Genomic DNA, 26544 nt, shown 5'->3' with positions numbered 1-26544 from the left:
TATACAAAAGCAGCAAACTGCCAGTCGAGTAAGATGTCTTTTTATGTGTCTCTGTAGGGAGGAAGGTCAGAAGGTCAATGTCTATTTTTTTTTTCATGGTAAAGTTTCCTCATGCTTGTTACTTTAATACAAAATCTTTACTGTTCGTCTTTATGTCCATCTCTGTTTTCCTTAACATGAGAAGCGCATTTAGTTTTATTCCCAATCATTAGAACAAGACCTACATGAAAGTGAAATCCCATCTCCTAAACCACTGTAGTTCTGCTCTCAGGCCTTTCTTAGTTTTGCTAAAACACCTGGAGCTAATTTCAGGGTTGCTTTGCTCAGTGCCACAAAACTATTTGAAGTGCGTATGCTCCATAAATTCCAGCCTGCTCCATCATCTCTGAAGGTGGATTAAAACTGATTTGGATTGGTGGCATCCTCCTGTCATCCAAATAAATATTTGATTTGATTCAATCTCTCTTCTTCCTCTTCCTCACTGAAAAAGTAACCTCATTTCCTTGAGGCAGACTTACCTGTCCCTAGTTTTCTTTTACTTTAAGTTGATCAGCCCTTGAATTGTGTGTGGGTTACCTTAGCACACACAGGGTTTTTTTTTATGCTGATAAGGAAGTGAAAACACTGAAACATCTGCATCTCAGAGTGAGACTATTTTGTGTGCGTGTGTGTGCGTGTGCAAAGAACCACTTCAGTATGACTACATTGTTTTTCTGCTCTATGTGGTGTGACTCAGCATCAGTTAATTAACCCAATCAAGTAGGCCGGATTTCTCCTCTTCCCATTTCAGAGCTTTCCTAGACCTCATTTTGGATGTGCCTTGGTTATACCCTATATATCCAATTACATTTATACCCATCAGCACCAGTGCCCTTGCCACTTCTCTTGTGGAATTACACACTGGTAGCAGTTAAGTCAGGACACTCGCTCACAGCAGTTGCCCTACTTACATCCAGTGGCATGAGTTCTTCTGCATTAGAACATGCGGAAGGTCTTTACACAGATATACTATTCTGAGCATTGCAAAACCTAGAGAGGCAAATAATCCTTTCCACCCTTCTTTTTATCAGCAGAACTGGGGGGGTGGGGTGACGGTTAGAGGGAGGTGTGTACACACGTGAGTTTTCACAAAATAGTATTTTTCTGAAAAGAAATATGAAACATCCGCATAGGCCTAAACATATAAATATGTGTTTGTGGGGGGCGGGGGAAGTAAAACATGCTGCATCCTTAGTAAGAGGAAAGAAATTATAAACATGTCTGCAGATATGAGGCAAGAAGGAAAAGTAGGAGACTTGCCCTTCAGTGAGCCAACTGGTGTTTGTAATAGGGTGGCTGACTATAAATGGAATTGTGCATCATTGTTTCTCCAATCTGGAGGATTCCTCACTGAAGAGACAGGACCACTTGAAGGAAGTAAGGCATCTGGTTGTTTTGTAATGAGAAGCAGGAATGCTCTTAATAATAAACAAACAGGACATTGTATGCCATCATCACAGGATGTCCTTCCTTCAGTCACACACTGACTTGGAGAGAAGGAAAAAATTGACAAGGGCTCAGGGCCCACTAATTACTATACCAATCCTCCTTCCACTAGCAGCACACTCCACTTGAATACTTAGGGCTGAATTTTTCTTTTACATATTGTACTTAAAATTTGGTGCATGAATTTTTTTTTACTATGTTTTGTTTTGTAGCTATTTAATAAGCTTCCCAATTTATTACTTAGAATGGAGGAAGCGGCTATCTTTCTTTTTTAAAATTTATGTATTTTTCCAACTTCCTTACTAAATATCAGTGTAAAGAGATTTAAATGTAGAATTAACTTGTAGCCCTCATGTTTTGTAAGAAATAATTTAAATTGTGAGACTCCTGAATTGTATCAAGTAAAATACCACAGTTGTTTAGATTTATTTGTTGGAAGCTTTAAATGATATTTTTATATTCTCTAACCTGGAAAGGACTTTTTTTTTTAATTGCTAGTTTAATGGCACCTCTTTAATTAATCTAGATGGGAAAATTAGCTGTGTCCTTCAGACCTCACAGTTCAAAATAGTGGGGTAAATTTCTAGTAGAAACTAGATGAGAGAGCCATAATAATACTAAAGTCATATGTGTGCTTCATGTGGAAGTAAGGCTGGCTCCAACGGAATGCTAATATCCATATGCAGTAAGAGGAAAAACTCTGTGAAATGTTGTCAGAAAGAAAAAAAAATTCCCCTTGGCTAATGTCCATATGAGTTACACAGGTATAGCCCCACCCCCTGCTTTTGGCAGCCCTGACTGTGAGTAAATCAAATGAGTGGATAGGAAATCTGAAACAGGGAGGGGAAAGGAACAGGCTGCCTAGTTAACACAGAGACTGAAAGTATTGTAACACTCAGCCCTCCAGTGTTTCTGAGAGGCAAAAGCAGTAAGTGCAGCAGCACCTGTCTGACAGAAGAAGAGAGAGAGGCACCAGCAAAAGGAGTTAACTCTCTAGGTGTGAGTGAGTCTTCCTCTAACATACCCAGTGGAAGGAAGAAGAAATGTTTACTCGGTAGATATGAGCGAGACTTATCTTAAACGTGGAGCTTCTCTTTGGAAACATTTGTGGACTCTACCTTGGTAAGGAACTTGATTCCTTTTTTCCCCCTGGATCTATTATTGACCTTTTTAGTGCTGTGTTAATCAATATATTAATCTAAACACTTAGAATAAATAGCAAACATTTCTTGTTAACTTTTTCTGCATTGATTTGGAAGACCTAGATATTAACCCTTTCACTTCTAGATGTAACTGTCAGTTCACTGGAGTTTCGATATTAGTCTTTATTTTCATCTTGATATTCACAGTCAGTAAATATTTAGCTGATGATTCGATTTGGCTATAAATTAGACCAAAACTTAAAGAACCAGTTTCTTGCACTCTATAAAGCTAGTGGGAGGCATTATTGTAAAAATATGTCAAAATTAAATATTGTGATGCAGCATAAATGGGGTAAACTTTGTAAAGAACATTTTTTTAAATGAATCTACATTATCCAGAAAGAAAGTCTTGGTGTGGTTACTGGATGTTTTATTTTAACTAGGAGTCAGAGATTGACAGGGATAAGTTCTCTGTCCTTTCCCCTCAAAATGTTTCTTTTTATCTTGTAATCTATTTTTTTAATTTTGTGTTGGGGGAAGGAGGTAGAGTGAAGGGAGGAAATTCCATAATAGTTGATTATTTTTAAAGGGAAAATTTGAGTTTTTGATCCTGGATTTGAAAACCATTTACAACTACCAGTTTAAACAGCGACTGCATTCTTTAGTTCTACTTATCTTGCAGAAAGATGATGTTGTAATACCTATCTGACAATTTGATATTGTGTCTGTCCTAAATAGAAATAGGCAGTCGAGGATTTGATCGAGTTTTCTCACAAGGACTCCATCTAGTGCCTTACGCATATAATTCTGTGAGATGTCATCAAGACAAAGAAACATAAGGATTTTTTTAAATTTATTTTTATTTATTTATTGGTCCAAGTGAATGTGTTCCAGTGAGTTGTGAAAAGCTGTTGCTGCAACACTGTTGGCAGGATGTCGGCTTTTTCAGCCTTCCATGCCAAAGGATAAGAGGACGTCAGAAGGGAGCCAGGTTGTTTTGAGAGTTGTTTGTGTGTTGGAAGCCGGTGGGAAAGTTCAGGCTTCTCCATTTGGAAAAGGCTAGGGTGGGTTCCGCTCTTCCAACATGCGCTTTCCATTTTTAGCTTCGCTCAGACGCAGACAGCAGCTCCTTCCTCTTCCTCTCCTTGTTTGTGACACTTTTTCTGAGGCAGCTTTTCCACAGGCACTGAGTGGTCTCGCGGCCATGACCCCAGATATTCTTGGGTACAGTATTGGCCTTGCAGAATTTCTGCTGTGAGGTGTTAAGAAAAGGATCTGAGAAAGGTAATGCAGATGCTGATCTTAGGGATTTCCCCTCATTCTTTTGGTTCCCTTATTATTATTAATTATTATTAATTATTATTATTACCAAGGCTGGCATTTTAAGACATTTGTTTCAGTAAAGGCAACATAGTTTTATGCTGCTTTTTTTTTTTGGCTATTACTCAACTGTACCAACTGTACTGCATACGCTTTTAAAGTGCCACAGACTGCTGTATTAGTCACACTGTCTCAAAGGAAACCACAGAAACTGAAGGACAATGAGGATTAAAATATTTTTTTCTTCTTTTCCAGGCTGCCGCACAGTGTAGCTTGGACATTGTGAGTTCCCAAACGCTGGTGAAAGGGACAGAGTGGGCAATGAAAATGGACATGGAGGATGCTGACATGACTTTGTGGACAGAGGCTGATTTTGAAGAGAAGTGCACATACATTGTAAATGATCACCCCTGGGATCCCAGCGATGATGGAAGCACCATAACTCAGGCAGAGGCGTCCTTGCCAAGGAACTTGACTTTCAAATATACATTGAACTGCAAAGAGGTAAGCAGCAGTCTGCTGGGGAAGGTTGGAGCCTGACAGCCAAATCACAGTGCTTTGGAAAGTGACCAGTTCATTACGCTTCCACACTCTAACCACCTTAAAAAAATGCCACTGGCATTTTAGACAAATCCTTATAATTCTTTAAGGAACTGTAAACAAATAATCCATCACTTCCATGGCTAAGTCACACATTCCTAAAATTGGTTCTGTACCAATTAGCAAACAGTTAAATCTTCAGGCAACTACATAAGCATGTTTAAAGTGTGGGTCATCCTGTGTGCCAGTTTCTAGACTGCTGTTGGCCAGTCCATCCATTGCCTCTGGCCTAGAGATTAAAGTGCCTCAGTTGTACAATAGCTTTGAAAAGGAAAAAATATATAATTCCTGGAAATGTTTAATCATTTTTCTCTTCTTTTTATGAAATTGCTTTATTCTTTTAAAAAGTGACAGAGTCCTGTGGCACCTTATAGACTAACAGCCACAGGACTCTTTGTCACTTTTTACAGATTCAGACTAACACGGCTACCCCTCTGATACTTTATTCTTCTAATGAACTTGCTTTATTTGCAACTTCCTAAATTCTCAAAACGCTGGCCTACCTATTAATGAAGTGATGGTAAAACTATTGCAAGATTCACATAATACTATCCTGTGTCTGCATGCCTTGAATTAACTATTGTTTATCTGGGGCAATAGCTTTACTTGTAGCTAGACATGCAAGTATCCTTATCTCTGGAGCGGGTACATTCTTTGTTGTTGTTGTTTCAGAAGGGCTGGAAAAAAATGAGCCTGGATGAGCAATTGGTCGTGTGTTTACTCCATATACACTAGCTATTATAGCTAGGTGTGATGTTCAACAGGGTAATAATCCTAGGAACAACCCTTAATTTCAACTTGTCCTGCGATTTGTGGTGGAGCAGCTATTACCTGTGTTACTACTATGGCTAAATATACTGACCACAGAGCTAAAAAGGGGTGTAAATTCATTATTGTCTAACTATCAAACGTGTCCTCCCAAAATAAGTACCATGAAGATGCATTCGCTTGTTTAATCCTGTTTATAGAAATAGGGCCAGATCCTCAACTGAAATAAACCGATGCAGCAGAATTCGGCCCTACAGGGCAGGCTAGAATGCATAGTGGTTTGGCAACAGGTTAAGGCTAAACATCAAGGTGGGGGGAGAAAGGTTATCCTCTAGAAATCTGAAGGGGAAAAGGAAGCTTAAAAAACCAGAAAAGCAAAAAACAAAAATTGCTCCTTGTTTGTGGGTTTTTTAGTTAAATATTTTTGTGGTTTGGGAGATGAAGCTGTAACTCTGTGATTAACATATTTCCATATTCATTCTGGGTTGCTGACATGAATATGCAGTTTGGGATCGTTCTGATTTGTAACTTTTTTTTAATTTGTTGAAAAGTTTTCCCAATTCTTTCTTATAAAATATGTCCAGTTGGGATCCTTTTACTAGAGGGGGTCTGAATACAGAACATCCTTTTTTTGTTTATCAAAGTTCCCCATTGTACTTGGCTTGTGTTGAGCAGCACATAGAGTAAGAAACAAAAGGAACTTTTGATTCCTCTGATTTTATTCCGCAGCTCTGAATGAGCCAATCTGATGATCCCCATCTATTAAAGCTATAGTACTCCATTTATAGGCTTGTGATCCACTAGTCACTTGTCAACATAGTAAAATAGTTGCAGATCGTATTGGTCACTTTCATCACAGTATCTTTATTAATTGGCTCTAAACATTTCTTTTTCTGACTGATTTTAAGGTTTTGTTTTGCTCTTTTGCCCTCAATTTTAGTAACCTGTTTTTTGGGCATAAGTGTTTGAAGGATCAGACCCTTATGGGGGAGGGAGAAGGGAAGATAAAGGGAGCTTGAATCTGATCTTACACTGATGAGGCACCCGGGCTAACTCTAATGACTCTAATAGTTATGCCGGATTTGCAAACGGTGGAGGTAAGAATTGGGCTCTGTGTGTGCGTGCATGTGAACATGGACCTATGGATTTTGCAACTGAGTTGTCTTCACTGTTAACTTTGGAAAATGATTGCACCTTTATCTTGAGGAAAGATGTGAGCACTGAGCAAATTTTATTGACAAAAACATACAGTACATGGTTTATGAAATATTAAAGCTCTCATGGTTAGATCTGTATTTTTTTAACCTGTGTCCTAATGGACTAGGAATACTACGGTGTTGTATGTGCAGACTTGAGTGGGGGTTTTTTGTTTGTTTGTTTGGTTAGTTGGTTAGTTTATTTGGGGGTGAGGAGGTTGTTTTTTGTGGGTTATTTTTCCTTTTCATGCATCTCGTAGCTCTGCTAATTCAGTAATTCCTCCTTAAAGACTTTATTGAAATGGCAAGAGATTCCATGACACATCATACTTTTGTTTATTCTTGGACCTTGCCCAGGGATTTTTTTTATGTGTTTTTTTTTTTGAAGGACACATTTTTCACTATGAACTCACGATATACATCAGTATCTTTTTTAAATAAAATGCTTCTGCTCTTAACATTTGGAGTTTAGATTTACATGAAGACAGCTGTATATTTTTATGTGGCAGCTAGCTCTTTTCTCCATTTTAGCAATTAATGAAAAATGTATGAAAAATAAACTGATATACACCTCTACCCCAATATAATGCTGTCCTCGGGAGCCAAAAAATCTTACTGCATTATAGGTGAAACCGCGTTATATCGAACTTGCTTTGATCTGCTGGAGTGTGCAGCTCCCCTCCCCCCGCGGAGCTCTGCTTTACCGCGTTATATCTGAATTCATGTTATATTGGGTTGCGTTATATCGAGGTAGAGGTGTATTTTCCAATATTACATGTAACTAATCTTTTTTAAGATAACAATTTTTAAAACAGTTTTTCAGGAAATTTCCTTCTACCTCAATCTTATTAACACCCCCCCACACACACTTCTTAGTATAAAATATCAGTTAGACGTTTGGGACCATCAACACACAATTTATCCTGTTGTTTTTACTGAATCTGGAAAAAGATAAATTATGAGGAGTTCACTGATTCCATTACCTGTGGCATAAGCTCCTTCTGCAGTACCTTCTATAATAAGGCTACTCTTCAAAGGGGATTAGTACTGGATTCCGAGCTGTTTTGACCAAGTCTATTATAAACTGCTTTAAATGTACACCTCGCTAACCTCATGCACTTGCCCTTTTACAGATAATTCACTGACGCTGTGTTTTAGTTCTATCTTAGATAATTAAGGACGATATAATCGCAAAGCATTTCCTCTCACTTTACCACTTTTAAAAAATAAATCGCAAGCTGCAGGTCTTGGTTCAGCTGCAGTTTTCTTCCAGTCAATTTCATAAAAGTGTTTGTATGTTTCAAAACAAAATGCTAAGTGAACCACCATTCCAGATTTACATTTACAATTATTATGAAAATATGCTGTAATACATTGAATCACGGGTGAAAAAAGCATACAATTTATTAGATTTATTTAAGGGCATCCCCTTTTCTCACAACCAATATGTTATTGGTTTCCTCACTGCCTCCACCCCAAACAAAGGAGTGTAAATGCTCCTCAATTTTTTTTTAAATATCAAAATGAGAATCTAAGGAATACTGGTTTTTGTCTGGGAGCCATGACTTGTCAGGATGTGCTCTGTGACCCAGTCCATTGACAAAGATGGATATGCTGAAATGGCAGAGAGGTCGGTGCTGCCCATAAAGTATCTCGTGGAATGGCTTCTGTGGGGGTAGATGAAGCATGAAAGTGTTGACGCTTTTCAACTTCTCACGGATGTGTTTATAGAAGGCATACAGCAGCCTGCCCCAGCAGTAATTCATTAGGACCCTGGTCAGTTCCAATGGTGTTTCCTTCCTGGGTTAGGTGAACACTGTCATTTAAATCGCCTTTTGAACAAACTTGAGTTCAAGCAGAGTATAAAAAGCAATTCTTTAACATCTACATATAATGCACCAATCAAAACACAGCAGTGCTTTCCTTGCAGACAATATCGGACAGGACCATTGAAGATTCTGCAGCTTGTTGTTTGCAAGGAGGCAGCTGTCTGTTCTTCTAAATGCTGGCACCTGGTTAGCTTAGCACGGCAAGCATTGTGTTCATCCTATCACACACTAAGTGGGGTGAAAGTGTCTTAATTCACTTTAACTCACTGAAGGAGCATGGCTTATATATATCACATAGAAGATATTTCAAATCACAAGTCTAACATGAGAAACTGGTTTTTATTGTAGAAATATTGTTTTTCTGATAATGGAATTAAAGATAAGTGTTTGTGGCAGTATTAAGAGATTTGAAGTGGCTATAGCTTTAAAAGAGAGAAACATATTTCAAAAAAAATTTTGAAGACAGATTTTTGTTTTGTCGCAAAGTTTTAAATTTTAGATCCAAAGATTTTTTTTTTAAATCCTTAACATTTTTAGTTGTAGCTTACTTGTGAGAGGAGAGCTCATTATCAGACTCATGTTCATCCACATGATGTGATAGCTTCAGACAGTATCCTCACAGTTCACAAGGAGTGTGCTGAAGGACACCTTGTGGACAGAAGTTTGAAATGTTTGTTCTGTGTCTGATTTTTGGCAACTTAGGCCCAACTTCCTTTCTGCTTTTGATCTGTAGCATTTTTTCTGATTTGTTTACAGTCCTTGGCAACCTTGATTACTAACAAACAACAAAGTACAGTAACTAAATCCCACTACACTATATGGCATGGCAAGAGTCTCTTTGATCTTGATTATGGCACAGGACCAGCCTCCTGTCTGGCATGAGATCTAGAACCCAGAGTTGTCTTAGTGTCATCAATGTTCCTCTGCTGGCTTGTGATTTTGAGTTTAATGCTACTTGTTCATAACAGTTGAGCCTTTAGAGACATAATTTATACTATACACTCTGATCAGAAACCAAAGGTGGCAAAAAATAGTTAAAAAAACAAAAAAGTGTGTTCAGACACACACGTGTGCGCACACACTTCTAAAATATGATGCTAAAATGTCTTCCATTAATATTGGATGATAAACCATATTAATGCTTTATATATTGGGAAAGAATCAAATGTTGTGTATAGTACATATAAAAAAAAAAGCATCTGCTGTGTCAGAGAAGCCAATATAGTAAATGTTTCAAGTTGACTAGTTCAAGCAGTAGTGATTTCTAGACATTCTGAGAATTTCATTAGATATTTTAATTAAGACCAAGACATTTTAAAACTGTGAAAGAGCTAAAATATACTTTACAGTTACACTACTATGAACTTTTCTAGAAAGGGCAGATGGATGTAAATGAAGGTAGATGGGGAAGATGAGAAAGAACATCTGCCTTTTTCAGCTCTCTACGAGAAATGTACAAGGATAAAAATAAAACTGGGCCACTGAACATGTTTCAACTTGTGGTAGGTGTAGGAAAATTTCTGGAAGTCCCTTTTTCTCTCTCTCTCCAGTCCAGATGCACAGATCTGTGTGTGTGTGTGTGTGCACGCGCACACTAAAACACATGCAAAACACTTGCAAGACAGCATTATCATCTACCACATAATCACCAATCCTCTTCCCAATGGACTATATGCTTGATTCCTCAGTATTTCTTGTTCATTTCTGTTTACCATTTCACATAAAACTTTGCTAAGAGTTAATTATTTGTCTGCATTTCCAGTCAAGAAATCAAATGAGCTGTCTTTGGAATATTTATCCATAGACAATGTACAAGAGAACCTAACTAATCTCATTTCACTTAATACACTCTCTCTCTCTCACACACACACTTTTCAGCAAAGATTTAACAGCAGAAACTGTGGTTGGGTTTCATGTTACAAGGCATAGTTATTTTTACAAAAAACCACGTACAATGCAGAATATTTGTTAGAGCAGTATGAAGTGCTTCAAGTAAACCTACATGCTTACCCATATGAACAAAGTACATAATGGTGATAATCCTTAATTTATTTGGCTAACTGTGTTTGTTTATTTGTGAATTTGCAGAATTCAGGAACCAAAAATTGGCACTAATAATTGGAAGCCCATCAGCAAGGCTCTGCTGTAGTTCTATGGTTTCATGAGTTCAGCTGGCATAATGAGAATTATTACCCAGTAAGGTGTATGAGAGGAATATGTTTAATTGGCTTTACTATGAAAATTCAGTAAGGTTACCAAACCAACAGCTTGTTTATTTCCCCTCCCTGCTTTTTAAGCAGTCTTGTAAAGTCCTGATTTTTGGTTTACAAATTTATTCTGCTTATAACACATTGTTTAAATGCACAAAAATTCAGAGGACTGGTGGAGAACAGGGAAGGACAAAACCAAGAACTCAGCAGTGTGTTGTAAAGGGTTACTCAAAGGCACGTTCTTCTGAATAATGATGAATTGCTTCCTGATTTGTGGTCAGTGACTTTTTTAGTATAATTACTGTCAAGGAGGAAGCTGAACAGCTAGTATATGTGTCTTAAACTTGGTACAGCAGAGCATTTTCACCAAAAACCTACACTTCCTTGACCAGACCCACGTAACACATATTACAGGAACCGCTGTCTCTTTTAAAGACAGTAATCTGTGAGTACACTTTCCCAAAGTCAGTTCATATTGATTGTTGATTTTCACTGTATGGTAACGGAAGAGTTGTAGGTTTTGGATGGCCTTCCCTGTCCGTGTCCTCCCTGCCATTCAGCAAGGTACCAGAGCAATACAAGGGGTTAATTTTTATCTAGAAATAGAGACTGCTATTTACTAGAAAACTACAAGAGGGGTGGCTTCAGCACACTGAAGTGCTTACTATTGAATATTACTGGTTTCTGAGACTAAAATTTTGACATTCACCTTTTATAAGAAAAGCTACATCTGTAAGTGGTTGGAAGTGGTATTTGTATCAGTAGGTTAGAATTCTTTAACTTGCTGATCTTTTCTTAACTCTGAAACACCTAACCCTCTTGTTTTAAGAGAAGAAATTGCTTTCAGTGATTCTTTCTGTTTCTGCTTACAAATGCAAACACATTTCCATAAGGCAGTTTTTCATTATTTATGCACCTGAAGCTCTATTCACTACTGGCCTCCATATTTTTCAGCAAGAAACTGTAAGTTAACAGAGTTTTTCATATCAGATGTCAATGTGGCTGTTAGTTTATTTCTGCTTTGCTGGCCTCTCATCAAAAATATATTGGGCTTGGGGTTTTTAGTAAGAACAGGAGTGACTTTTTTGTTTTCTTTTGAAGATGGGCTGATCATTTGCTCTTCTGCTTGCAGGTTACTGGAGTTGTAAGTAAAGAGTACATCCCAAAAGGAACACGTTTTGGACCCCTGGTAGGAGAGATCTATACCAACGATACAGTTCCCAAGAATGCAAACAGAAAATACTTTTGGCGGGTAAGCAGGAAAAAAACAGCTCCATGTTGATGCAGTAATCAGATCACTAAATGAGTACAGCTGAAAAGCTGGGTCACTTCCTGTTTCAGACCTGTGTGAGTGCAGGGGGCAACTTCTTTACTCTGCCATATATGAACAGAATTCTGAGTGAACAGTGGTGAACCAAGCTGAGTAAACCTCTGGCCCCCTTGGAAACGAGGACGGTGTGGGTGGAGAGTGAGGGAAATGCACGACAGCTCTTGGCTCTGTCTTCTGCAACACATCAGTGCTTGATCATATAAAGAATTAGCTCTGCAGCTTGCTGCCAGGGTAGGTTGATTTGCATTTCTACACAAGGAAATAGTAATAAGTCATTCTTTAAGACTAAAAATGTCATGTATTCTTGATTTCTAGCTAATACATACTTGAGAGTGAGTGGGACGTATTATATAATTTATTTAATTTTTTATTCAGATTTTAATAATTCCAGCATAACTTTTTAAGCATGTTTCAAATTCAACTATTGTAAAACAATGTTTATCTCTTCAATATGTGTATTTTAAATTAACAGACATTTCTAGGACCAGTTGAGAAAATGTTGCCAAACTGGCTGCCTCATCATGTCCATGTACCCCACTAATGGCAGGCAAAAATGTTAATGTGATGTTTACTGCTCATAAGGTAGTGCAGCTTGGTATGGAGTAGGAGTCTCTGTGTGCTAACTGAGCACTCTGTGTTGATAACTTAGGCACGCTGGGGGAATAAGGATAGTCTCCTTCCCTTCCCCCCCTCCATTTATCTCCCGCCAGCCCTTCCATTCATCCCTTCCTTCCTTCCTTCTGTTAATTGGGAAACCTCAGTGAACTAATCTCCCCAACTTCCTCCACAAATACTTTACCAATTCTGTATACATCATCCATTCTGCTCCATCCCCTTCTTTGGAACTGAACTTGTTGCCCTCAGATCTCTAAGCCGGTCTGTCACAGGTTTTGATGTAAATGTGGGTTAGTGGGAAGAGCTTTTTACTCTGTATCTGAGCCTTGCCACTGGGAGCTTAATCAAATGGCTTCATAGTAGGCCTCAGGTTTGCTCTAATTGTCCTGGCACTTGCATTCATTCTTTATATAGAAAGACTACTGCTTCACTATGTGTGCATAAAAGTATAACTTGACTTTTAGGCCTTGTCTACACCGGCAGTGGTGTACATGCTATGTGTAGCTACACACTTCAGTAGAAAGTGGGCTACCTCCACACTGTGGTTGCGTAGCTACATGCGACAGTGTACGACTCTATCTGGGAGAAGGCAGTGTAGACATGGGAGGCATGACTTGGGCAAGTAGGGAGGCATGCATGGTACATATCCTCATGTTCTGGTGTGTCTTTACTCACCTAAGCAGTGCCTTGTCAACTACATTGCTGTTTATACCTGTACTGAGGGGCATGCATGGTAGATACTCTACATGTAGACATAGCCTTAGTGATCTTTTCTATAGCTCTTTTTGAGGCCTCTTAGGAAAAAATAAGTTAAGTAATTACCCTATTTTGGGTTTTCTTATGCTTTCTCCCACACAATTTTACTCATTGGCACATGGATAATAATTAACATGAACATTTACACAAGGTGCAGGAGTGTTTTTACACTTGTGAGACCAAGATCTTGTACTTAATTTCCAGAGTCTAGGTCCCAAAAGGGACTTAGGTGTAGCAATGCTAAGTGTTGCAACAGCTAACTTTTAGATGTCCTGCTGCCCAGTGGAATCCTCTCAACCCTGAGTTAGGTGGCCAGGCTCCTTGTGCAATCCATGGGAAGAGTTAGATGCTAAAACAGTGGTTTCACAGATGCAAACAAGTTGAATGAGGAGTTGCCTAAACTAGCCCATAGGAAATGCTGAGGAGAGGGAAGGTATTTTTAGGTGTCTATCTCCACTCAGGCTTCTTCTGGAGTTGGACACCTAAGCCAGGTAAGACCTTTCTCACGAAAAGAATAGAGATAGAGACAGTAACACCCCCCCCCCCATTTCATTATAGCCAATAGTCCAGTAGTTAGAGCACTCACCTGGGCCATGGGCCTGTTTGCAGATACCTGCTGTGCCTGGTTTGGAGCAGGGACTTGAAAAAGGCCTATGGAGTAAATTTTGCTCTCTTTCTGAACTGAATATTTAATTATTTTATACCAAGTGGAACAGCTCCAAGAGGAGAGAGATTGAGCACCCCTTACTCCAGAAGAGCCAACAGTCTGGTGGTCAGGGTACACACCTGGAATATGGGAGACCTGGAGTCATGTCTCTGCTCAAATTGGGCAGCATGAGAATTTGAAAACAGGTCTCCCACATCCCAGGTAAGTACTCTAACCACCAAACTATTGGGCATTCTAGGACATCCGCACTCCAGCCAGCCACAAAACTTCCCCATCTGGTCACTGCTGGCTGCTGATCTGAAAATGCCTATCTGGCCCCACAGATGGGGAAGTGCCTGGTTTTTGACTTAGGCATGAGGTAGGGTGCCAAGCAGCTCAGCAGTATCAGGCTTTAAGCAATTTTACAGCAGCAGGAACTTAGGTGCCATAAGACATTGCCAGCAGAAAGTCAGGCACATGAGGAATTTGGGTGCCTATAAGTTTACGTGGTAGCTGACTGGGTGATTTGAGGATCTAAGTTTTGGACTTAGATGCCTTTGTGGGGCTAAGTCCAACACCAGGAGAAAGGAATAATAACTTGTGTAACATTACCCATGAGGAATAATTCAGCAAATATTCAGAAAAGTCTTTAACTATTTTCCAGGATTTTAGTCATATTGCTGTAAGAAAAATGACCCCATTTTTGTGATGTTACTTTGCTTTAATGTAAAGCTTCTTGGAAATAATATAGCAGTCTTCTAAGGGTCATTACACTTACTATTATAATCTCTTGATTCAGTACAGACACACTGCTGTAACTCAAATGAATTCCTTCCTCAGGGACTGAAACAGTCTTGCACATGCAAAGGAAGCTGTGGGAGATAACTTCCCACATGCTATAAAAGGCATCCTGATTTTGCTGGCAGGAACAGGAACATCTGCTCTGTGTGAACATAAATGTTCCATGCAAATTACACATACAGATAGGAGAAGGGGGACGTGAGGGCTGTGCAAACCTCAGAGTGACATCATTTCTTGTAACTGTACTATGAGTCAGCACATTTTTAATCTTCTTGATAATATATGGAAATCTGGTGAGATGGCAGAATAAGGTTTTGTGGGGGTGTGTATGTGACCTCACGATACTGATATTTCTTTTTTTAAAAGAAGTACAGTAAATTGTACTATCTATGGAAGGGTAACTGGAAGACCTTCAGTGTAGCTTTAGAAAGCAGCTTCCGTCTCTAGTAGAAGTGCACAGCAATGGAACCCCAAGTTCCTGGAAGTTTGCAAATCGGAGTAAACAAAGAAACTTGAAAACTCCTCTTGATAGCAGAATTCACCCGGCTCTGTTCCATTTTCTCATAACAAACACACCGCAAAATCTCTCACTAGCTTCTTTGATGAAGCCACATGTATTTCCCCCTTCTCATTTTACAGGAAGTTACTCTTAAAAGAAAGTGATTCTGGTGTTTACTGCCTGCATTAAAGGGCCAGCCTGTCTTTTTCCTTTTTTCTTTTTTTTTTCTCAGTTGATTCTTGCAGTTATTGTTCAAATGAAAAAGAAAGTAGTATGAACATAGAGACAGAGATGTATTTCACTGATGAGATCAAATATATTAGGTCTGTTCTTTAGAAAGAGAGAGTTCCTGCCTCAAAGAGATTCCAGTCTAAAATCCAAATGGCTCACAGTCTAAGACTAACTTTTACCCGATAACTTATTGTGAAACTCAGGCGTTCTTAAAGGGCTTATTTCATCAAGTAGTGCCTGAATTAATTATTTCCACAAATAAGCGATCTTAATTCTAAAGGACATATTTGTTGAGGTCATTAGATTTTTCAGTTAATTTTCATATTCTCTCATAACTTTGACAAATGACATCTTCACTCATTGAATTGGGTTTTTTCCTTGTGCATGTTACCAAGCAGTTTTATATGTTCTTTTTTTTTTAAAAAAGAACATGTCTAAACATGTCTATTGAGAGGAAAAGTGACTTTCATAGACTGTCAAATGCTGGCCTCTTGCCAGCTCTTCAGTTATGGCAGGTGAAGTGCACCTTAGCCCCACCCAGCTTTTCCAGAAAAGGGCTACATTCCAAGTGTGAGCAAGTGTTACTTTAGGACTGTTGCGGGGGGAAGGGTGGGGAGGAGGAGGATGTTTGCATAGTTTAAACCTTTGGGCGGAGGTGGTAGGAAACTGCAAGTACAGAGGCCATAGAAAAAAACGGAGCAAGAGACTGCGTTTGACGTAGCCTAGCTAGTCAGTCTTATACACAGGTGACTCAAAGCATTAATGCCAGCACACAGTCAAACCTGAAGTCAACAGTATCACACACTTGTTGGATCATAGCAGCAGAAAAAGACCTCTAAGGTAGACTTACTTCAGACAACTCTTCATGTTCTGTGGCTTTCATGTGTGCATATTAATAGAGCAACACATTGACTAAACATAAATGGAAAAGGTAACTGGGAGAGCGTACCTAATCTAGAGTGAGCTTTATTACTCTTGATGCCGAGAATGTCTTACTTGGAAAGGGAACACCCATTTCTCTCTTTATTTGGTTGTTTATTTGGTTGACCATGGGTTTTTGTTTTTGTTTGTTTGTTTTTTAAACCCCTCTTATTTACCATATGTACTCTGTGTATGTGTATACACTATAGATATATATTCATAATATTCTGCTCTCATCTAGATCTATTCCAGTGGTGAACTTCACCACTTCATTGACGGATTTAATGAGGACAAGAGCAATTGGATGCGCTATGTGAACCCAGCCCATTCTGTTCAGGAACAGAATTTGGCAGCTTGTCAGAATGGAATGAACATCTATTTCTACACTATCAAGCCCATCCCTGCCAACCAAGAACTACTTGTGTGGTATTGTCCGGACTTTGCAGAGAGACTGCACTATCCTTCCTCCAGAGAGCTGATGATGAATCTCAGTAAGTGGATTACAGTATAAACAAAGAATGCTAGTAATGTCTCTTCTGCCTATGTGATCTAATAATATGTTGTATAATTATATAGCTGAATCATCTGTTGTGTCACAGTAGGTGGTTTGGAGTAGAAAGAAGGAATTTAAAAACAGAGTTTCTTGTGCTGTTTAAATACAAACAGATTATTAAACATTTAAAGTTATTGGTTTATAATCTGAGAATTATCTGAAATCCTACATAGACAATTCCTCTTCTTCCCCCATCCCTCCAAATAATAATTGACATTGCTGCATGCTGAGACTTTAGAAATTTCAGGTTTCATGGGTCTATTTAAAAAAAACTCTGCTGTGAAAATGTACACAAAGGGATGTCTATTTGAGTTCCAAATGGACTGTCCTTACTGTGCAAGGAACTGGACCAGGCCATGTGCATATCTTCCAAACTGTATGTTGAACTGATAGTTTTTTCTAACCTTTGTGTCTGACTTCATTTCTGATAACAACAAAACTCAGTTCTGTCTCAAATCGGTTATAGTGTAATTACTTAACATTTAATGCTAGAAAGATTTTTTTTATTTATTTATTTCCTTGTGTGTCAAAATTGCTAATGGTGTGAAGATGCATTCAATGTTATTTATTTATATATTTTTAAAAGCTGTGTGTTCTGACATGGTTTCTGACCATCTCCAACTTTAGTCTTTTACCCCTAGATTTGGTACACTATTAGGGTCTCATCCAGAGTTAACTGAAAGCATCAGAAAGACTCCAAATGGCTTTAATCAGACCCTTAGTAGATTTAATTTTCTGTTAGACATAGGCATATTATGTAGGTTAAGTAGGAGTTAGAAACAAAAATTGTAATGCATTTATTTTTATATGAAATGAGGTCCGCTGCTATCTGGTGATGGAGAATGGGTTATAAAATGTCATCATTAGTTTAGAGGTGGACCAAGATAAAAATGCAGTCCCCATCTTTGTATACAGCACAGACTGGTCAGAAATTGCCAATACACATTTCTCCTCCTTTGTACTTTCATTAATTGCTTTCCAACCCCTTAGTGATTACAAAACATATTTACTCTTTTGAAACACTAGAAATGCTTATTTAGGTACTAAGGATCTGAAGTTCCTATGTTCCTTACTCAAACAACATTAATTTGCTCACTATAACCTTATCTCAAATGTCATTTAATTAGTTACCATGCAATTTGGCCTCCTGTTCTGCTGAACTGTGCAGGCCTATCCATGTGACTTGAGTGGGACATGTCAACAACATTAGAGGTTCATTGGTTCACATGTACAAGTAGTTTGCAAACACATAATTAGTCACATTTCGGAAAAAAATGGATGCAGAGATAAATTCTCTCTCTGCTGGCTTTTTATGTTACATGTACTCCCCACTGATACAGCAAGATATTTGTAAAGTGCTGACAGATACTCTGTTGACTATTGACGAGATCACTGTGTGTGTCTGGAAGCATTCAGCATCTGTATCTTTATGAAACTATTCTGTAAAAGTAGGTTTCAGCCAGTGCCTTCCAATCCAGGTCTGAGTCAGGAAGTGTACTGTTGCCTAACAGTTCTGTGTACTTGAAAATAGACTACAGAGAACAATCCTATATTGGCTTGTGGATGGACATAGAGACTTCCGATTTTTGACATTCTTATAAACTCTCTATCATTTTTATTAATTATATTTAAATTAGAGATTTTCCTTGCCTTGCACATCTACAGTTTTAGCAATACTGAGAAATGAGCACAAGTCTTTTAGTTTTTTTAATTGGCTTCCTTCCACTGTTAGCACTGGCCCTCCCCTGTTGAATCAAATCTTGTCCACACTCTTTCCCCCATCCCTGTGACAAGTATGTTTGGGCATGGAGGCCTACACTTAGGCAGTAAAACCTGCACAATAGGTATAGAGCTGTCATTGGAAGCTTCAACAGCTTTTCTCACAAACTCTTAAAAAAATTCCATTGGACCATAGATGTTTGTGGTCTGTTCATTGAAGGTATAATGTAGCATTGCGAATGATACAGTGGTTGCTGGAACAATTTTTGTAGTGAGGGTGCTGAAGGCAGAAACCATGTATTTGAGGGGTTGTTACTACTTCAAACCAGAGGGTGCGGTAGCACCCCAAGTTCCAGCACTGATATTTCTCCAGATTTAATATTAGAGATAGTGCTGGTATAATAGTATCTTGAAACTCACCTAATTCTAACAGGTGCTTTAGCTTTCCTCTTCCCCTTCCTCAGCTGCCAGCTCTTGCAAGTTAAAATTAGCAGAGACCCACCAATTTCTCCAGCCTTCCAGAGACACTTCAGTGTCAGTCTCCAAGCTAGGAAAAAATCTAGAAGGCCTTGTCCTGGACTGTTCGGACACTGCACAAGCTGTAGATTTTAGACTTTCAGCATCTCCAGTGATAAAATAATCAAAGAATTTCCTCTAGTTTAACTGAAGCCCTTAATTGAAGGAAGTTATCAGAACCACCACATAGAACACACACACATAGACACACCCACTTGCCTCCATGAGGACAAATTTTTAACTTTAAATATAACCTCCCAAGTTAGTTCATTTAGGCTCCAATTCAGGAAAGCGTAGGTATTCAGGATAGCATTTAAGCACATGCTTGATTATGTGCTTTAGTGCTTTTCTGAATCAAGCCTGAGGGCCCCGTTCTGCAAACATTTATGCACAGTGGGACTACTCATTGTAGTAAAGTTGATCATATGCATAAGTGTTTGAAAGAAGATATGAGGTGCTCGTAGGATTAGGGCCCTGATTTGTCTTAGGGGGAGGAAGTATAATCTTACCATTTACATATTTCCGTCTTCCTTTTTTCTTAATCTATTGATATTGTTTTGAATCAAGATATGAGTAATAACAAAGAAAATCACCTTCAAATAGTGCCTTTATTACCCATTGTGCAATACATGTTTTAGGTGTGGTGACACATGATTTCTACATTCTGTGGACCAAGAAAATAATTTCCACTATTTCATCAAACCTACTGTACTTACTAAATAATGATTCCAAATGAATACTGACAGTCACTAATAGTCTAAAGCCTGTCATGCTTTAATATAACTGGCATAGATTCTGTGGAGCATCTCAATGTTAGAGTTGTTGAGGTTGTTTGTTTGTGCTGTTGTTGTTGATGACTTCTCCCAAAATAGAATCACATTGAATCAGGACATGACTGTGATACAATGTTCTTCATTGCATCATAAGATGATGCAACAGCCTGCTGTCCTGACAAGTTTGTCCCATTAGACAAACACCGGAAGGTGGCACCCTATTTTGGTAAACCTGTCTGAAAGGTTTGGGGATATAATTTGCAGACCTAACAAAAGCCTTTTTAACAGAGAAAGAAATGTTAAAAGGACACTGGCTGAGTTAAAAAGAAATCCATACCTGTGCTATGTTAATTTTGGAACAAAACGTTTTTTAAAAATCTAATCTCATTTTCATTCTTTATTCTGGCTTTTACATTTTGTACTTCTCTTTGCTTAAAACAGTTAAAATAGGCTAGTTATTTTCCCATTTGTTTATGGTCAGTTTCACTTTCTGGTTTTAATGTACTAGGACAATGCTACAATGTTTGGGTTGGCAGGAAATAGTTAACAAAATGGAATCTTAAAAAGGTCATGGAAAGATTTTATATAGGTTTTAGGTTTTGTGAGAGACCTAAATTTTGGGCTAAATTTGACTTTATAGTGCCACTTTAAAATGTTGAGAATTAAGTTAAGGCTTCTTTCAAAGACCTTCCTTATGCAAAACATTTTTTAAAAAATCAAGTCACACAGTCTTGGACCCATTTAGAAAACAGATGATCAAATTATATACTTGTAAATGTTGGTCTCCATTCTCGGTTTGAGTAGAAACGTTCTTTGTTTTGCCTACTTCAGAACTTCTAGGTTCTCTTTCTACTAGCAAAGGAGGTTCTTAATTTAGATCGAAAATGTGAATCGGCATAATTAAACTTCACCACTCGAAGTGTTGAGTAGCATTTTACTCTTGAAATGACTCTACCCGCCTACAACGGTTTTTCAAGTTTTTAGAAAAAACAGATCTTTTGTTTTTATTAAATCTATCTGAAGCTACAGCTAGGAGAGGCATAAATGAGAAAAAAAAAACCTGACAGCTATTCAGCAAGTTGTGAAAATAGGCCCCCAAACACACAAACTGGAGGGGGCTGAGGCCGTTAGACATAGCCTTTTTTAAACATTGTATTAAAACTTTTGAGGAACAAGAGTTTTGCCTCTGTCTCATACTGTTCTAAGGCCTGATCCAATATCCATTGAAGTAGGTTGGAGTCTTTCCACTGACTTCAGTGGGAGCTAGCTCAGGCCCCTGTGAGAGGAGCATCTTTTTGTCAGTTCAGTAACTTAATGATGCAGTCCTATGGTTCCTGTTTGTCACAAACCTATCAATTATTTTGTCTCAGACCAGAGCTCTGGATAGATGTGTGATAGCGTATGTGTACAATAGGTGTTATCACCAATGCTTAAAGGAAAAAAAACCCACTGTGGTAAAGAATAATTCAATTTATGGGTACTTCCAAGAATAAAAATTACAAACCTCCAAATGAACTTCAACCCTGGTTTCAATCCAGCTTGCCCAGTATGACATAGGAGCCTTTCTGTAGGGGAATACTACCACCCACCTGACCAGGCTGGTGATAGTGACTGTGAAATGCTCAGGGAGATTAGAGAGGCTATAAATCAATAATAATGGAGGATTTCAACTATCCCCCTATTGACTGGATACACGTCGCCTCAGGACAGGATGCAGAGATCAAGTTTATTGACATCTTAAATGACTGCTTCTTGGAGCAGCTAGTCCTGGAACCCACAAGAGGAGAGGCAATTCTTGATTTAGTCCTAAGTGGTGCACAGGATCTGGCCCAAGAGGTGAATATAGCTGAACTGCTTGGTAATAGTGACCATAACAGAATAAAATTTTAAATGGGGGATGGGGGGGAGAAGAGGAAACACACCAAAGCAGCCCAGCCTGGTACCATTTAATTTCAGAAGGGCAAACACACAAGAAAGAGGAAGTTAGGTAAACAGAAATTAAGAGGTACAGCGCCAAAAGTGAAATCCCTGCAAGCTGCACGGAAACTTTTTAAAGACATCTTAATATAGACTCAATTTAAATGTATACCTCAAATTAAAAAACCTAGTAAGAGGACTCAAAAAACGCGACCATGGCTAAACAACAAAGTAAAAGAAGCCGTTAGAGGCAAAAAAGCATCTTTAAAAAGTGGAAGTTAAATCCTACTGGGAAAATAAAAAGGAGCATAAACTCTGGCAAGTGACATGTAAAAATATAATTAGGAAGGCCAAAAAAGAATTTGAAGAACAGCTAGCTAAAGACTCAAAAAGTAACAGCAAAAATTTTGTTTGGAGTACATCAGAAGCAGGAAGCCTGCTAAGCAACCAGTGTGGCTCCTGCACAATAGAGATGCTATAGGAGCACTCAAGAATAATAAGGCCATTGCAGAGAAACTAAATAAATTCTTTGCATCGGTCTTCACAGCAGAGGATGTGAGGGAGATTCCCAAACCTTAGCCATTTTTTTTTAAGGTGACAAATCTCTGGAACTGTCCCAGATTGAGGTGTCATTAGAGGAGGTTTTGGAACAAACTGATAAGTTAAATAGTAATAAATTACCAGGACCAGATGGTATTTACCCAGGAGTTCTGAAGGAACTCAAATGTGAAATTGTAGAACTACTAACTGTGGAATATAATCTATCATTTAAATCAGCTTCTGTACCAGATGACTAAAGGATACCTAACATGATGTGAATTTTAAAAAAAGATTCCAGAGGTGTTCTCGGCAATTACAGGCTGGTAAGCCTAACATCAGTATCAGGAAAATTGCTTGAAACTGTAGTATAGAACAGAATTATCTGACACATAGATGAACACGATTTGTTGGGGAAGAGTCAACATGGTTTTTGTGAAGGGAAATCATGCCTCATCAATCTATTAGAATTCTTAAGTGAAGTAAGTTGTCATGGGATAAGAGTGAAGGTCCACTTGGATCAGTAACTGGTTAAAAGATAGGAAACAAAGGGTAGGAATAAATGTTCAGTTTTCAGAATGGAGAGAGGTAAATAGTGGTGTCTCTCAGGGGTCTGTTCTGGGACCAGTACTGTTCAACATATCCACAAATGATCTGGAAAAAGGAGTAAAAAGTGAGGTGGCAAAATTTGCAGACGATACAAAACTTCTCAAGATTGTTACTCTTCACAGTCTGCTTTGGATTTAACTAAGATCTCACAAAACCAGGTGATGGGACAACAAAATAGCAGATGAAATTCAGTGTTGATAAAGGCAAAGTAATGCACATTGGAAAACATAATCCCAACTATACATATAAAATGATGGGGTTTAAATTAGCTGTTACCACTCAAGAGAGATCTTGGAGTCATTGTGGACAGTTCTTTGAAAACATCCACTCAATGTGCAGCGACAGTCAAAAAAACCCCTAACAGAATGTTGGGAATCAAGAAAGGGATAGATAATAAGACAGAAAATATCATATTGCCTCTATATAAATCCATGGTACGCCCACTCTTGAATAGTGCATGCAGATGTGGTCGCCCCATCTCAAAAAAAAAATTGGAATTGGAAAAGGTACACAAAAGGACAACAAAAATGATTAGGGTTATGGAATGGCTGCCATATGAGGAGAGATTAGTAAGACTGGGACTTTTCAGCTTGGAAAAGAGATGACTAAGGGGAGATATGATAGAGGTCTATAAAATCATGACTGGTGTGGAGAAAGTAAATAAGGAAGTGTTGTTTACTCCTCCTCATAACACAAGAAGTAGGGGTCACCAAACGAAATTAATAGGCAGGAGGTTTAAAACAAACAAAAGGAAGTATATTTTCACACAACGCACAGTCAACCCATGGAACTTGTTGCCTGAGGATGTTGTGAAGGAAAATACTTTAACAGAGTTCAAAAAAGAACTAGATAAATTCATGGAAGATAGGTCCATCAATGGCTAGTAGCCAGGAAGGGCAGGGATGCAAAGCCATGCTCTGAAGTGTCCCTAGCCTCAGTTTGCCAGAAGCTGGGAATGGGTGACAGGGGATGAATCACTTGACGATTACCAGTTTTGTTAATTCCCTCTGAATCACCTGGCACTGGCCACTGTCTGAATGGGTTAGATGGACCATTAGTGTGATTCTGTATGGCCATTTTTATGTAGTTCCCTACATTACACTCATTTTACACTCTACTGATATACTTATTTATGTGTTTCATCTGTCCGATATCTCCCACTGCAGAGGTATGTTCAGGTGAGATTAGCATATACAAGGAGAAAAGGCAAATAAGAATTTGAGAGAAAGGCAACATGCAAATTCAAGAGGTCTGGCATGATTATACTTAAAAATACTCCTTAAATAGTTGAGGCTTCTGTCTACACACTGAAATTAGTAGGAGGGAAAGTATTATTGAGATCCCTGAAGGGAAATGGCAATTAAGTTCAATCTGTCAAGTGACAATGTTGGACTATTGTGCAAAGAAAATTACATTCCCTGAATAGTCTTTCTTGTAGCTCACTCCTACACATAACAAACGTACCTTACACATCCTAATTTTTTAATCTCATCACACAGGAAGATTCATTCCTTCAGCTGAGACAGTCTGGGTTCCTATGTCATTTTTCCAGCAGGGCTGTCTCTTCTTCTTCCTCTACCTTTTTTCTTTAAAAAACAGAAGTGACAATTTTAACTTCCTGCTTGACAGGCCTTACTGATGTGGGCCTGATAAGCTGATATTTATTTTTTGTCTAGTGTCTTCACAAGCCCTTCTCCTTTACCAGCTTTCAATAACCTCTGATCAGTATCTTTTCTGATAGTGTCACTCTGAATGTTTGCTCTGTGCTGCTGGCTCAGCAAGGAGCAACTGATAATAAGACAGAGATAACATCTCCTAGAACTCCACTAGGGAGACATGGGAGCTCTTGAACCCAGCAAACTAATATATTGATATTAAGACTTAACATTCTGGTGAGGCGGGGGGAGGTTTTATAACTGATCACTAGTTCACCAAGACAGACAACATTTCAAGTAAAACAGATTTTGTGACTTTAAAAATAAATAAATAAAGCTGTCTCTAGATCATTATTTTCTTTCTCCTATTTTAGTAGGATGACTGATATTTTACAGGGATAAACCAGACTCTTAGTTGCCTGAGGCATTTGTTGGCCAAGGAGAAAAAGGAAAATTCATGCTGTTATGAAAAGTGGCCTGGGCTGTTAAAAGTCTTCACATAATAATTTTTTTTAAGGGTCTCATCAAAGATCCACTAACTCTCACAACTGCAAGGTACACCTTTAAAGAGTGAAGTGTTGAGAGTTCCTTGTTTATTATATTATTATTAAGGAAGTTGAGACATTGAATAATTATACTGGTATCTAGAAAGGCAATTGGGAAGTAGGTTGATCGTAAAGTACTCTCTGTACTTCTGTTTGTGTTTTCTAGATAGTATTCCAATTTAAAGCATTTGATGCTTAAGCATATGGACATCTGTATACTTTCAATACATTTTTAAGGTATAAAAGCTGCTCATATTTTTGACTTGTCATTGAAAACCACATATGTGCCTGATGCTAGTCTCTTGCCTCTTGATGAAGATTCAGCTTTGAGAGTTAATTGTTCTAAGTGCAATAAGACTTTGAAAGGTCCTTTTTTTAACCCCAGTATTTTTAAGTAAAGGATCATTTTTTGCCTCAGTGTAATTCTGCAAATTACAGATTCACTGAATGATGCTCAGTGTTCAGACAACAAACCTATGACAACAGGGGCAATGCTTACTGGCTCTTAGTATATTGCCTATTGGTTTTAGCTGATCCACCAAAAATAAGTAAAGTTTTTTACTGACCAGATCAGTGAAGAAAAAAGTCAATAAGTAGAAACTTTGCAATACTATCAAATAGCACTGCTTCCTAGTGTCAATTGATAGCAGTTTACCATTGGATATGCAAAAACATAGACACAAACAGTTGTGAATATATTCTCATTATTATTTGTATTACCATAGTACATAGTACCTTTAGTCATGATTGTATAAAGCTTCTCTTATGGTTTATCCTGTAATAAAACATCTTACAACAATCACTGTATGGTTATATAACTACTAACTATAGGAGATTAGCTAAAGCCAAATTCTTTCTACTAAAGATATCTTTTATGGTAACTTTTATATATCATATGTCTGGAAAGGTATAAAGAGATTCTAAGAGTAGATAACCTAAAATGGCTGTTCCAAACAGATTTAAATGGACACTAGCAAGTATTTTGTTTCAAAATGTAGATTTCAAGAGGGAAAAAAATTGACTTAGGCTGGAGCCATGAATCTTGCTTTCCTTTGCTCTACTTTGGTGTAGTCTTTATAAAGTACAGCTGGAAGTAAAGGAGTTTTGCACACACTGAATGCCATAGAAAATCTGCAGTAAATAGCCTGCTTTGTTGTAGATGTTACTAGGCAGTATATTGAATGACTAATGGTCTGTTTACTGATGTAGAATACCTTCTTTCATCCTAGCCAGTCCCATATTTTTTGGTACTGTAAGTAATTGAACTGGCTGGTGAAATGGCTGTTGTGGTTTGGCAAAGGTTGATTTGCCATGTCTTGCTATTCCAAGGGGAAGCCTTTCTGAGAGCTCGAGGTCTCCAAAGGCTTTCTG

General features: G+C 38.2%; 1 protein-coding gene across 11 annotated transcripts in view; it reads left to right on the top strand.

Annotated features, from left to right (window-relative positions):
• Window positions 1-26544, top strand: part of PRDM1 (PR/SET domain 1) — a 123943-nt gene that overhangs the window by 91863 nt on the left and 5536 nt on the right. For 9 of the 11 annotated variants that reach the window (XM_039532884.1, XM_039532883.1, XM_039532888.1 and 6 more), the window contains 3 exons: window positions 4203-4451; window positions 11683-11802; window positions 16591-16840. In XM_039532884.1, the coding sequence (XP_039388818.1) occupies window positions 4269-4451; window positions 11683-11802; window positions 16591-16840 (553 nt within the window). In that variant the 5' untranslated portion in view covers window positions 4203-4268. Of the gene's footprint in view, window positions 1-2437; window positions 2608-3851; window positions 3912-4202; window positions 4452-11682; window positions 11803-16590; window positions 16841-26544 lie in introns of those variants that run through there. The other 2 variants (XM_039532886.1, XM_039532892.1) reach the window with 2 other exon arrangements.

This window comes from Mauremys reevesii, linkage group 3, assembly GCF_016161935.1.
Source record: "Mauremys reevesii isolate NIE-2019 linkage group 3, ASM1616193v1, whole genome shotgun sequence".
NCBI classification, from domain to species: Eukaryota; Metazoa; Chordata; order Testudines; family Geoemydidae; genus Mauremys; species Mauremys reevesii.
The sequence above is the reverse complement of the archived record's forward strand: the minus strand, read 5'-3'. Positions and strand labels throughout refer to the sequence as shown.